Here is a 15,307-nt window from a genome sequence, read left to right as displayed (position 1 = left end):
TATATATAAACCTTCCTTGCTTAGTTTCTCCATACCTCACAACCTCTGAGGATGCCTGCCATAGATGTGGGCGAAACGTCAGGAGAGAATGCTTCTGGAACATAGCCATACAGCCCAGAAAACATACAACAACCCTGTGATCCCGGCCATGAAAGTCTTCAACAGCACATCTCCAAAGCTTCTCATTCATAGTTTCCATATACAATAGCCAACCACATAGCAATTAACAATATCAACAAACCATCATGAGTGCAAATGCATGCTCAATACATGACAACCCCATGCAATGCAACTCAGAAAATCACCTAGAGAGAAGTGTAAAAAATTCATTTTATTCAGTTTATTGTAAGGCAATAAATGTGGATGTTGTTGTATTCCATACATGTGCACCCATTAGGTATGCAAAATAATCTCCAGCAGGCAAATAAATCCACTTTATGGGGATTTAATTCCCAGCTTTTTGACCTTCTGGACGGAAACAAGTGAATCATCTTTCCCTCGGCTAGATTTACATCAGGCCTCACCTCTGCGCAGAAGGAGGTGGCTCCCAGGAATCCCCATCAGCAAAAAGAATGGAATATATTAAGATCTACAGTTGAAGGGAACCCATAAGAACCCATGTACGCATGTCTGTAGCACGAGAGAGGAAAATTCTCACTTTAGCTCTCCTAGAAGCCACTGCTCAGAAGATGGCCCAGGTCTACAGACAGCACTCTATATTGACAGGTTTACTTTTTGCAGGTCTACATTCTTTAGGAATCTCTGATATCTCTAGCATGACTTGATGGTCAACTTTTGAATACAGAGCCACATGGAGGACCAAAAAAGGCCTAAAAAGTTAAGTAAAGGTGTTTATCATGTTTGTGGGAAGGTGATTCTAGGTGAAATATAGAACTTTTAGAAGACTATAAAGCAACCATTTCTGATGTGACAACACCTTAACATGGAGCGGAAACCCATGTTAGATGGTTACAGGCTCAAAACCAATGTCCATTAAAATATGACAAGAGCTTCATCCAGATTATTCCGATTTCATTCCACAGAGATTTGGGGAGAAACTCAAGATGTGCAACTAGAGAAGGGAGGTAAGGCCTGGGTCGTTTTGGGTTTCTTTTCGTTTAAATTCGTTTGAGACATGGCCAAGGGAGACTCCAAAATACAAGCAACCGACACTGTGCTAACGCAAGGACAAAAGTGGTGCTGAGGGTGCAAGATTTCAAAGGCGTTGAGATGGATCGAATGAGGTGGGCCAATGGTGATACTCTGAAGCACCAAGTGTCTGGGAAGTGGCCGTGGCGGCTCCACTGACTGTGTGTTTATGCAAAGGGAAGCCACAAAGGGGGCTTACGAATGCAGCAAATGCGCCGTCTCTTGTCGCTCCAGATGCCAAGGACCATCATCATGACTTGTCTCCTGCTTCAAGGTGGGTCCGTTGTCCAAAGAGAGACCGGTAAAGCTCCGTCCTGGAGAAGAAAAACAGAAAGAAAGGTGCCAAATACGTTAGTGATTGTGACGGGTGAGCCTATTAACAAACTAAAGAAAGGAACAAAATAAGTACAGGCACATCGACACTCTCCTGCTGGCACTCAAATGGTAAAGCAGCAACAACAGCAGAAGTTCCGCAGATCAGACGTTTCTAGTGCCACGGTAGAGCGACTGAGTCTCAGCAATACCGGAGCAGAGTCAAACTATAAAAAGCTGTACTGAAAGAACTACAGAACTAGACAGGAAAGTTAATACAGGGCCTAACTATATAACTAACAGCAGACATCTTGTCTCTCCATACTCACAGGAGAACAAAAATGAAGGACTTCAGGGCTTGCCTTGTGATCAGAAAAAGAAGCCTAACTAGAAAGGTGATACAGTAGAATCTCACTTATCCAACATTTGCTTATCCAACGTTCTGGATTATCCAATGCATTTTTGTAGTCAATGTTTTCAATACATCATGATATTTTGGTGCTAAATTTGTAAATACGGTATTTACGACATAGCATTACGGAGTATTGAACTACTTTTTCTGTCAAATTTGTTGTATAACATGATGTTTTGGTGCTTAATTTGTAAAATCATAACCTAATTTGACGTTTAATAGGCTTTTCCTTAATCCCTCCTTGTTATCCAACATATTCGCTTATCCAACATTCTGCCGGCCTGTTTATACTCGAGAATATATGGTACATTTATTATTTTTCTCTATTATTATTGGTGTTATTACATTTATTATTTTTCTCTATTATTGTTGCTACTATTACATTTATTTTATTCTATTTTTATTATTAATAATAATACATTTATTATTTCACTCTAATCTTATTATTATTGCATTTATTATTTTACTCTATTTATTATTACTTGTATTATTTTCCAATATTTATTATTATTATTATTATTATTATTATTACATGTATTATTTCACTCTATTATTATTAAAAGGATACATAAGCACATTTACATTGAAGAAGATGAGAATAATGATTGGATCAGAGTTGGACAGTCTTATCTTAAATTTGAGCTTTATGTAAATATTCAAAAACATTTAACCTACTGATGCCTCAATTAATGTAATTTTATTGGAATCTATTTTTATTTCTGAAATTTACCACCCTCGGCTTATACTGGAGTCAATGTTTTCCCAGTTTTTTTGTGGTAAAATTAGGTGCCTCGGCTTGTATTCGGGTCAGCTTATACTCGAGTATATACGGTATGTTTTTAAAAAGCCCCAAACAGACCACTTATTGTTGAAATAACGCTCTTCCTAATTCCATAAAGAAATGACCTTCCATGTTCTAAATATGCTCACGCATCAAGGAATTATTTGGCAGATAGTACGACCTAACAATGGTCACCAGGCCTTCTTTCCTTCATAAAAAACTTTGTTTTTCTATTGCTTCTTTTCTGATATTCTTAAATGCTTAAAGTGCTCAATCATTGGTACAATGGGCATCAAGCTGAACCAAATTTTCCCAACCCAGGCCATTCCAGATCTCATGGACTACAAAACCCATCATCCCTAGCTAGACAAATCTATGGGTTAAAGGAGTTTAATTCTGGGTAGCCTCATAAAATGAGTGTCATGGAGTCCAGCATTGTGGGAACCAAGAGTTAACTAAATGGGAAGCAAATTTCCAAGTTCAATGTAAAAGTATTGTAAGTATCATCCATGGCTTCAAATAGGGGTGTCAGATAATTAAAAATGCATTGGGCAATATTAATAAACACAAGCGCTGGGGAGGCCTTGCTGCAGAGAAAAATATGTAAATATTGTGCGAGGGCGAGATTCCGTCTCTCCCGGGAATGAGCTTCTTTTTCTTCTCCCTCTAAGTTTGCCCTTTCCAGACAAGGCTTTGCAAGGAAGGGAACAAGATTGCATATTTTAATGGGATGTATGAGGCCACGGCACTGTAAGGAGGATTCAATCAGGAATTGTAATTTAGTTTGTTTTGTTTTTTTGCTGCAGAAACTTGGGAGGAAGGGACCTGCGGGGAAACAACACAACAAGAAGCAACCGAAAGCATTGGCAGTGAGGACGGGATGGCTCTTACTGTACAAACAAAATTAAATATATACACATAATAATAAAAGTGAAAATATGTATGTGTGTATGTGGTTGGTGTGTCCACTTACACAGTAAACCTCTTGCAAACAGCTATAGTTCCCACTAATAGCCCTCGCTCCAATGACACTGTAGGTTATAGCGAGTGCCGTAAACACGTCCAATGTCCACAAACACCACACTGCCCACCACCCAAGTGAAGGCTTTCATAGAGGGACAATTTCCTCCTAGATGTTGCTTTTCCTCCACCACAGACATCCCAGTGTTTCTGACTCTCTCCATTGGTGTGGAATTTGAATGACCCCACCCACTGCCTCTCCCAACTAAATGTTTAAGAAGGACTTCTTGATATAAGAGCTGTTTAAGGGTGAGATATGCAGCCTAGAAGTCCAGTGGAGTCTCCTTCTCCTTCTTTTAAGCAGAGGCTAGATCAGGCATGGGCAAAACAAGGCTCGGGAGCCAGATGGGCCCTCCTTTCTTTCCTTGTCCTCTTGGCATAAGGACATGGTGGCCCACCGCATCCTTATGCCAAAAAGACAAGGGAGGAAGGCACGCAGCAGTTGAGAGCCCTCTGCAGTGCTCTCGGTAAGCCCGTGTCTCATCCTCCTCCCATCACAAGGATGGTGCAAGCGGCCCCATCCTTATGCCAGGAGGACGGCTCGGGGAAGGCATGCAACGGCTGACCGCTCTCCAAGGCACTCTTAGCTATGGCCTGTCTTGCCCTCCCCCAGGAGCAAGCCATCAGAACAAATGCAATAAAGGCCAAGATTGAAAAATCAGCTGATGACCCAAAATGCAGACTGTGCAAGGAAACTGACAAAACCATGAATCATCTCCTCAGCTGCTGTAAGAAAATCGCACAGACAGACTACAAACAGAGGCACAACTATGTGGCCCAAATGATCCATTGGAACTTATGCCTCAAGTACCACCTCCCTGCAGTAAAGAACTGGTAGGATCACAAACCTGCAAGGATAATGGAAAATGAGCACACAAAGATACTGTGGGACTTCCGAATCCAGACTGACAAAGTTCTGGAACACAACACACCAGACATCACAGTTGTGGAAAAGAAAAAGGTTTGGATCATTGATGTCGCCATCCCAGGTGACAGTCGCATTGACGAAAAACAACAGGAAAAACTCAGCCACTTTCAGGACCTCAAGATTGAACTTCAAAGACTCTGGCAGAAACCAGTGCAGGTGGTCCCAGTGGTGTTGGGCACACTGGGTGCCGTGCCAAAAGATCTCAGCCGGCATTTGGAAACAATACACATTGACAAACTCACGATCTGCCAACTGCAAAAGGCCACCCAACTGGGATCTGTACGCATCATTCGAAAATACATCACACAGTCCTAGACACTTGGGAAGTGTTCGACTTGTGATTTTGTGATACGAAATCCAGCATATCTATCTTGTTTGCTGTGTCATAAAATAATAATAATAATAATAATAATAATAATAATAATAATAATAATAATAATAATAATAAGCATGTCAAGCTACTCTGGGACTTCCGAATTCAGACAGACAGAGTGTTGGAGCACAATACTCCTGGCCTCACAATTGTGTTAAAAGACAAAGTATGGATTGTCAATGTTGCAATCCCAGGTGACGGCAGGATTGAGCAGAAACAAATGGAAAAGCTGGCAAGATATGAGCATTTAAAGATCGAATTGCAAAAACTCTAGCACAAGCCAGTCAAGGTGATCCCAGTGGTGATCGGCACACTGGGTGCAGTGCCTAAAGACCTTGGCCTGCACTTAAACACAATTGGCGCTGACAAAATTACCATCTGCCAGCTGCAGAAGGCCACCTTACTGGGATCTACACACATTATTCGCCAATACATCACACAGTCCTAGACACTTGGGAAGTGTCTGATGTGGGATCCAAGACAACAGCCAGCAGAGTGTCTGCTGTGGACTTATCTTGTTGTGTTTCAAATAATAATAATAACCACAACAACAACAAAACAACAACAACGCAGGTGGTCCCGGTGGTGATGGGCACACTGGGTGCCGTGCCAAAAAATCTCAGCCGGCATTGGGAAACAACAGACATTGACAAAATCACGATCTGCCAACTGCAAAAGGCCACCCGACTGGGATCTGTGCGCATCATCCGAAAATACATCACACAGTCCTAGACACTTGGGAAATGTTCGACTTGTGATTTTGTGATACAAAATCCAGCATATCTATCTTGTTTGCTGTGTCATGATAATAATAATAATAATAATAATAATAATAATAATAATAATAATAATAATAATAATCCCTGTCCTTATGCTGGGAGAACAACCTGAGGATGACTCCTGCCTTGCCCTTTCCTGGCGAAGCCCACAATGCAGCCCCAAGGCAATAAAGTTTTCCCATGCCTGGGCTAGATGGTCATCTGTTGGGAGGGCTCTGATTGTATTTTCCACCTTAGGCATCAAGCCATCAATTTCTGAGCAACGAGGCTTCAATTCTTGAGGAGGAGGGAAGCCTCGACTGTTCACGGATTCCTTAAGGCCGAGCACAGGGCGAAGTCCCGTATTATTTACGTGGTTCCTGTCCTTCTCCCTTCTCCTATCATTAATCCAACACCATCTTAAGGGGCAAGTGGACACCCTGCCGCCTCCGCATGAGCTGAGGAGTGGCCGCTCCGGCAAGTAATTAATGGCACAGACTCCCAAGGTAAGAGGCGCCGGGTCAAAACTGGGGTCTCCCCTGAATTAAAGTTTAACTTACCCTTTATGGCAACCTACAAAAGCAAGTAATGAGCAGTAACATTTTTATTTCTGTTAAACTGTCATTTTAGGCCGAGCCGGAGATAATTACCTATTTCCACCGCAGTAAGGTTTTATCACCCTTAGTGAGGCATTTTCTAATTTAATATTTTTACTGTATTATCATAAAACCTTGTTTCGGGGCGGAGGGGGGGGGGGCAGGGGAGGAAAAGTGATCACGAGCCATTTGCCATAAAACATGCGAGTACCTTGGCTTAATTATTTATGCCTTTCTTGAAAACGGGAAGACCGGAGGCCCCAAAGCCAGCTCCAGGTATTCGGAAATACAGTAGAGTCTCACTTATCCAAGCTAAACGGGCTGGCAGAACCTTGGATAAGCGAATATCTTGGATAATAAGGAGGGATTAAGGAAAAGCCTATTAAACATCAAATTAGGTTATGATTTTACAAATTAAGCACCAAAACATGTTGTACAACAAAAGTAGTTCAATACGCAGTAATGTTATGTAGTCATTACTATATTTACAAATTTAGCACCAAAATATCACGATATATTGAAAACATTGACTACAAAAATGGCTTGGATAATCCAGAACCTTGGATAAGCGAGGCTTGGATAAGTGAGACTCTACTGTACCTGGCGAGGACCTTCGAACTTCTTTGGCGGACAGAAAAAAGGCCTACGGATATCACAAGGAAATTGCTAACAAAACAGGCAGATGCAAATGTGGTTTTGGAAAATGGAAATCTTCATAACCCTTGGGAGATTTTATGATCTTCAGAAAGGTCTGACCTTGTTAGAAGTCACAATGTTTTTGAAAAATGATGTGATAACCTCTTGGGAAAAACATACCTGTTAAGAGTCATAACATTTTGGGGAAATGGCACTCAGGTTTCTCAGTTGTTAAACTGACGTACCTAGATATTTTTTTGAACTGTCAGGGACAAAGATATGCCAATACACAAAACACATACCGTATATACTCGAGTATAGAAAAAGCTTCCCTTGGCTTATATTCAAGTAAGCGTCTTGGCCGGCCTATATTCGGGTCAGCTTATACTCGAGTAGATAAGTAATCAGAGTTGGACAATCTCATCATATTAAAGTCTTATTATCTTAAATTACAGTTTTATATATTCAAAAACATTTAACCTACCAATGCCTCAAATAATGTAATTTTATTAGTTTATTATTAATTTTATTTTTGAAATTTACCGAAAGCCGCTGCATTTCCCACCCTCGTCTTATACTCGAGTCAATAAGTTTTCTCAGTTTTTGTGGTAAAAATTAGGTGCCTCGGCTTATATTCGGGTCAGCTTATACTCGAGTATATACGGTACTTGAGTATAAGCCAACCCAAATATAAGCCGACGCATCTAATTTTACCAAAAAAACCTGAGAAAACATTGACTCAAGTATAAGCCGAGAGTGATAAATTTCAGAAATCAAAATAGATACCAATAAAATTACATTAATTGAGGCATCAGTAGGTTTACATAAAACTGTAATTTAAGATAAGACTGTCCAACTCTGATCAAATTATTCTCATCTTCTCCAATGTAAATGCGCTTATGTATCCTTTTAATAATAACAGAGTAAAATCATAAATGTCATAACAAAGAGTAACATAATGAATGTAATAACAATAATATCAGAGTGACATATTAAATGTATTATTAATAATAAAAACAACGTGAAATAAATGTAATAGAAACAATAACAATAGAATAAAATAATAAATGTAATAACAATATCAGAGTGAAGTAATAAATGTATTAATATAAAATTGAGTAAAATAAATGTAATAATACCAATAATAAGTGAAAAATAAAATAAAATAATACATGTAATAATACAGTAGAGTCTCACTTATCCAACGTAAACGGGCTGGCAGAATGTTGGATAAGCGAATATGTTGGATAATAAGGAGGCATTAAGGAAAAGCCTATTAGACATCAAATTAGGTTATGATTTTACAAATTAAGCACCAAAACATCATGTTATACAACAAATTTGATAGAAAAAGTAGTTCAATACGCAGTAAGGTTATGTTGTAATTACTATATTTACGTATTTAGCACCAAAATATCATGATATATTAAAAACATTGACTGCAAAAATGTGTTGGATAATCCAGAACGTTGGATAAGGGAGTGTTGGATAAGTGAGACTCTACTGTAATAGTAATAAATATAGGAAAATAATACATGTAATAATAAATAGAGTAAAATAATAAATGCAATAATAATAATAATAAGATCAGAGTGAAATAAGAAATATATTAATAATAATAATAAAAATAGAGTAAAATAAATGTAATAGTAACAACAATGGAGAAAAATAATAAATGTAATAATACCAATAATAATAGAGTAAAAATAATAAATGTACCATATATTCTCGAGTATAAACTGACCCAAATATAAGCCAACCAGGACCCTCACCCGAGTATAAGCCGAGGGGCTTTTCTAGTCCTAAAAAAGGACTGAAAAACTCGGCTTATACTCAAGTATATACAGTAGTTGGTTTTCTCACAAACTTCATGTATTCAGCATAAAGGTACTTTGCTTATTAATTCACTTACAGATAGGATTTGAAGTAGTTTCTTGGTGTAGATAACACAGGACATCTTTCTCATAGTCAATGGTCCATAATCTAAAGCAGAGAGTCTAATAGAGTCTCTGTCTAGTCTGAAAGTCCAATGGAGTCTGTAAGCAAACTTTTCCTACTGAAGTCTAAAGCACACATCTGTTTCTACTGAAGTCTTTAAGCATAAAGTTCTTACTGAAAGCAAACTGTTCCTACAAAGTCTAAAAGCACACGGTTCTAAAATGGAGTCTTGAGTCCTGAACAAACCCAGATCGGATCACATGGCCTGCAGCCACTCCCACAACAAAGAGTAAAAAAAAACTGCAAAGGAATATAACACATATATAATACAGAAAGCAATCTGAATTACCATATATACTCAAGTATAAGCCGACCCGAATATAAGCCGAGGCACCTAATTTTACCACACAAAAAAAATTGGGAAAACATTGACTCCAGTATAAGCTGAGGGTGGTAAATTTCAGAAATAAAAATAGATACCAATAAAATTACATGAATTGAGGCATCAGTAGGTTAAATGTTTTTGAATCTTTACATCAAACTGTAATTTAAGATATGACTGTTCAATTCTGATTAAATCTTTATTTTCATCTTCTTCAATGTAAATGTGCTTACGTATCCTTTTAATAATAATAGAGTGAAATAATAAATGTAATAATAACAATAACAATAATAAAAATGGTACAGCAGACAAAGAATCAGTACAAGAAAACTGCACTACAAACTAGAGCTGACTTGTGATTTTGTGATACGAAATCCAGCATATCTATCTTGTTTGCTATGTCATAATAAAATAATAATAATAATAATAATACACCACACAGTTCTAGACACTTGGGAAGTGTTCGACTTGTGATTTTGTGATACGAAATCCAGCATATCTATCTTGTTTGCTATGTCATAATAAAATAATAATAATAATAATAATAATAATAATAATAATAATAATAATAATACATCACACAGTTCTAGACACTTGGGAAGTGTTCAACTTGTGATTTTGTGATACGAAATCCAGCATATCTATCTTGTTTGCTGTGTCATAAAAGGATAATAATAATAATAATAATAATGATAATAATACATCACACAGTCCTAGACACTTGGGAAGTGTTCGACTTGTGATTTTGTGATACGAAATCCAGCATATCTATCTTGTTTGCTGTGTCATAATAAAATAATAATAATAATAATAATAATAATAATAATAATAATAATAATAATACATCACACAGTCCTAGACACTTGGGAAGTGTTCGACTTGTGATTTTGTGAAACGAAATCCAGCATATCTATCTTGTTTGCTGTGTCATACAATAAAATAATAATAATAATAATGATAATGATAATACATCACACAGTCCTAGACACTTGGAAGTGTTCGACTTGTGATTTTGTGATACGAAATCCAGCATATCTATCTTGTTTGCTATGTCATAATAAAATAATAATAATAATAATAATAATAATAATAATAATAATAATACATCACACAGTCCTAGACACTTGGGAAGTGTTCGACTTGTGATTTTGTGAAACGAAATCCAGCATATCTATCTTGTTTGCTGTGTCATACAATAAAATAATAATAATAATAATGATAATGATAATACATCACACAGTCCTAGACACTTGGAAGTGTTCGACTTGTGATTTTGTGATACGAAATCCAGCATATCTATCTTGTTTGCTGTGTCATAATAAAATAATAATAATAATAATAATAATAATAATAATAATAATAATAATAATACATCACACAGTTCTAGACACTTGGGAAGTGTTCGACTTGTGATTTTGTGATACGAAATCCAACATATCTATCTTGTTTGCTGTGTCATAATAAAATAATAATAATAATAATAATAATAATAATAATAATAATAATAATAATAATACATCACACAGTCCTAGACACTTGGGAAGTGTTCGACTTGTGATTTTGTGATACGAAATCCAGCATATCTATCTTGTTTGCTGTGTCATAATAATAATAATAATAATAATAATAATAATAATAATAATAATAATACATCACACAGTCCTAGACACTTGGGAAGTGTTCGACTTGTGATTTTGTGAAACGAAATCCAGCACAGCTATCTTGTTTGCTGTGTCATACAATAAAATAATAACAATAATAATACATCACACAGTCATAGACACTTGGGAAGTGTTCGACTTGTGATTTTGTGATACGAAATCCAGCATATCTATCTTGTTTGCTGTGTCATAATAAAATAATAATAATAAATGCAGTACAATAATAAATGTAATAATAAAGAGTAAAATAATAAATGCATTAATAACAATAAAAATAGAGTAAAATAAATGTACAAGTAACAATAATAGAGTAAAATAATAAATGTAACATTACCAATAATAATAGAGAAAAATAATAAATATACCATATATACTTGAGTATAAGCCGACCTGAATATAAGCCCACCAGGACCCCCACCCGAGAATAAGCCGAGGTTTTTTTCAGTCCTAAAAAAGGACTGAAAAACTAGGCTTATACTTGAGTATATAGAGTATGTTATCATCATGTTATACTTTTTTAACGCAAAAAGCGCTGGCCATTCGTGAGAAGATAGAAGCTGTGAGCTGATACATTATTGCCATTAAAATCCAAACTTAAAATTTACTATGGACAAGACACTTGTTTTACTTACCCCTGTTCTCATTCAAACCTTACCTAAGGAAATTACTAAATTTAACCTTTTTACTCTGTATTTGTCTAGAAGCGGGTTATTAGGCCACAGGTCGGGATGTTTTGTATCCTTACATGGTTTTATTGTATGTATGCATAAGTGTGTATGTATTGTATGTTTTACATGTTTTGATATGGTCAAAAGTGACTAATCAATAAAGAATTGTTGTTGTTGTTGTTATACTTTTTGATATTAAGTGCAGTAGTTGTGGCATTGAATATTTGCCGTTTATATGTATGTTAACCACCCTGAGTCCCTCTGGAGAGAGAAGGCAGCTGAAAAATAAAGTTTTATAATAATAATATTATTATGTCCAGGATGAGAGAAAGAACTCTTGTCTGTTTGAGGCAAGTATGAATGTTGCAATTGGCCAGCTTGATAAGCATAGAATAGCCTTGCAATTTCAAAGCTTGGCTGCTTCCTGCCTGGGGGAATCCTTGGTTGGGAGGGTGTTAGCTGGCCCTGATTGTTTCCTGTCTGGAATTTCCATTTTTTTTAGTATTGTTCTTTATTTACTGTCCTGATTCTATAGGTTTTTTTAATACTGGTAGCCAGATTGTAGAATCATAGAATCATAGAATAGTAGAGTTGGAAGAGACCACATGGGCCATCTAGTCCAACCCCCTGCTAAGAAGCAGGAAATCGCATTCAAAGCACCCCCGACAGATGGCCATCCAGCCGGGGGTGCTTGTGTTCATTTTCATGGTTTCCTCCTTTCTGTTGAAATTGTGCTTGTGGATTTCAATGACTTTTCTGTGAAGTCTGACATTGTGGTTGTGAGGGTGGTCCAGCATTTCTGCGTCCTCAAATAATATCCAGATTGGTTCATCAAATGCTCTGCTATGGCTGACTTCTCTGGTCGGATTAGTCTAAAGTGCCTTTCATGTAGGTTGTGTTTCTTCATCAGCTTCCTTATGCGGTCTGCGGTTTGTTTGTTTATTTATTTATTGCAATACTTATATCCTACCCTTCTAACCCATAGGGGACTCAGGGCAGCTTACAATAAAACACAATATAAAAATATTACAGACTATTCAACCAGTTAAAATTAAATACATTAAACATGGATAAAAATCTATATATATAAAAGGGTAATGAAATTTCGGCCTAGGACAAAACAACAAAACTACACATCCCAGAAACACTCAACTTGGCAGCACAACCCCTCATACATGCCTCTAGGTTCATACAACAAAAAGAAAAGAAAAATAAAGTCCTAATTAAAGGGAGAGGAATAATTGTTTTTATCCAGTTGCTGCCAGTTAGAAGGCTAAGCTCCGCCCACTTGGTCTCCTAGCAACCCACTCAGCCCAGGGGACTGGCAGAGTTAGGCCTCACTTAGGCCTCTTCCACACTGCCTATAAAATACAGATTATCAGATTTTAACTGGATTATATGGCAGTGTAGACTCAAGGCTCTTCCACACAGCTCTATAACCCATTTATAATGGACATAATGTAAGGTAAAACCTTTACCCTTGACCTTAACTACCACCAGTTCCTCAATACTTTATTTCCCATACCACCAGACTTCGCCACAGCAACGCGTGGCCGGGCACAGCTAGTATGCATATAAATACACAATTGGCGCATTTCGGGTTCCCTTGATGTATGCTAAGAACACCTTTCCTCTGGGTGGACCTTTGTTTTACGTTTTCCAACAAATGGGACACAATAATTAAAACCTCGTCTGAAAGTGAACATTATCTCCGTCCTGTTCAGATGTGCTCTGAACAAGCACAACAAAACTGAACGAGAGGACACTAGGTGGCAATCTCAGCCTCACTTTCCCACCAGGTTGCAAGAGAAAAAGGGAATCACAAGGTTTAACCGTGAAGGCAGAGAACACGGTATATTAAATAGAAACCTGAGCAGACTCAGAGGAACGATCAATTCTTGACGAAACGGTCCAAAGCAACGCTGCTTTCTTCGTCCCTTCCAGAAATGAGCACAGGATCTCCATCTCTGTTCCTCTGGTGTTCAAGAACTGTCCAAGTTTGGGAGAGTGATTGCTTCCAAATGCCGGCTGAGATCTTTTGGCACGGCACCCAGTGTGCCCATCACCACCGGGACCACCTGCACTGGTTCCTGCCAGAGTCTTTGAAGTTCAATCTTGAGGTCCTGATAGCGGCTGAGTTTTTCCTGTTGTTTTTCGTCAATGCGACTGTCACCTGGGATGGCAACATCAATGATCCAAACCTTTTTCTTTTCCACAACTGTGATGTCTGGTGTGTTGTGTTCCAGAACTTTGTCAGTCTGGATTCGGAAGTCCCACAGTATCTTTGTGTGCTCATTTTCCAGGTTTGTGATCCCACCAGTTCTTTGCTGCTGGGAGGTGATACTTGTGGCATAAGTTCCAATGGATCATTTGGGCCACAGAGTTGTGCCTCTGTTTGTAGTCTGTCTGTGCGATTTTTTTACAGCAGCTGAGGATAGGATCAATGGTTTCGTCAGCTTCCTTGCACAGTCTGCATTTTGGGTCAACAGCTGATTTTTCGATCTTGGCCTTGATTGCCTTTGTTCTGATGTCTTGCTCCTGGGCTGCAAGGATCAGGCCTTGTGTCTCCTTCTTCAGGGTCCCATTCGTGAGCCAGAGCCAGGTCTTCTCCTTATCAGCTTTTCCTTCAATTTTGTCAAGGAACTTTCCATGCAATGATTTGTTGTGCCAGCTGTCAGCTCTAGTTTGTAGTGCAGTTTTCTTGTACTGGTTTTTTGTCTGCTGTGCTTTGAGGAGTTTCTGATTTTTGACTTTCAATCAAAGCAGGTTCTTCACTTTGCTTTACATATTCTGCCAGGGCATGTTCTTCTTCTTTGACTGCTTGTTTTATTGTAAGAGTCCTCTGCCCCCTGATCTTCTAGGCAGATATAGCCGGTCAACATCACTGAGAGGGTGCAGTGAATGATGAATGGTCATGAGTTTTCTTGTTTTTCTGTCCAAATTGTCTATTATTATTATTATTATTATTATTAACAATGAGGCTGTATTTGTTCCCATTTTGTTTTTTTACTTCAAATTAAGATATGTGCAATGTGCATAGGAATTTGTTCATAGTTTTTTTTAAAAAAAAACTCCAACAATCTGATTAAAAAGTTTGGGGACCCCTGCTTTAGAAACTGCATCCAAAGATGTCCATCAGTCTCACAAGGAAGTTGTGGTGCCTGGCTGCTCCTTTTCTTCCTTTCGCTGTACTTTTCCTTCCCTGACGGTTGCTCCTTTTGCCCCCCTTTTCCCCCTTCCTACCTGGAGAGGAGTGGGGATGAATTCATCATTGCAACACACACACACACACACACATACGCACAACTGCAAAAGACTGGGGAGGGACGCATCACACGCGCCATCTTTTGTGTATTTTAATATCCCGTGCGTCGGGGATGATTTCCTCTCTTTCACAGCATGACTGTTTTGTAAGAGATTCCATCCCAGAGATGACAAATTGTTTCGCCGAGGAAAGAGGAGAAATCATCCTGTCGTTCTTAACAGGTTATTTATTTATTTATCTCCCTTTCTATCTATCTATCCATTTGATTTTCTGGGAGGAAATTTCTACGAGTCTCTGCACATTCAACGTAGGGTTTTGTTCCCATTTATAGCGTATTCTTTTCCGCAGGATCCACAAAGAATTTGCGGGTTTATTTTCTGGACAAGGAGATAAAATCCTTACGAGGATCAAACGGCATGGACCGAAAG

General features: G+C 38.0%; 1 protein-coding gene across 1 annotated transcript in view; it reads right to left on the bottom strand.

The window, feature by feature from the left end:
- Positions 1-312: 312 nt before the first annotated feature.
- aatf (apoptosis antagonizing transcription factor) overlaps positions 313-15,307 on the bottom strand; it is a 77,071-nt gene continuing 62,076 nt past the window's right edge. Inside the window, exon 12 of the mRNA XM_008120120.3 lies at positions 313-1,463. Coding sequence (XP_008118327.3) covers positions 1,400-1,463 — 64 coding nt within the window. The 3' untranslated portion in view covers positions 313-1,399. The remainder of the gene's footprint in view (positions 1,464-15,307) is intronic.

Source organism: Anolis carolinensis, unplaced genomic scaffold (genome assembly GCF_035594765.1).
Source record: "Anolis carolinensis isolate JA03-04 unplaced genomic scaffold, rAnoCar3.1.pri scaffold_7, whole genome shotgun sequence".
Taxonomy (NCBI): domain Eukaryota; kingdom Metazoa; phylum Chordata; class Lepidosauria; order Squamata; family Dactyloidae; genus Anolis; species Anolis carolinensis.
Note: the sequence above shows the minus strand (reverse complement) of the source record. Positions and strands in the feature narration are given on the sequence as shown.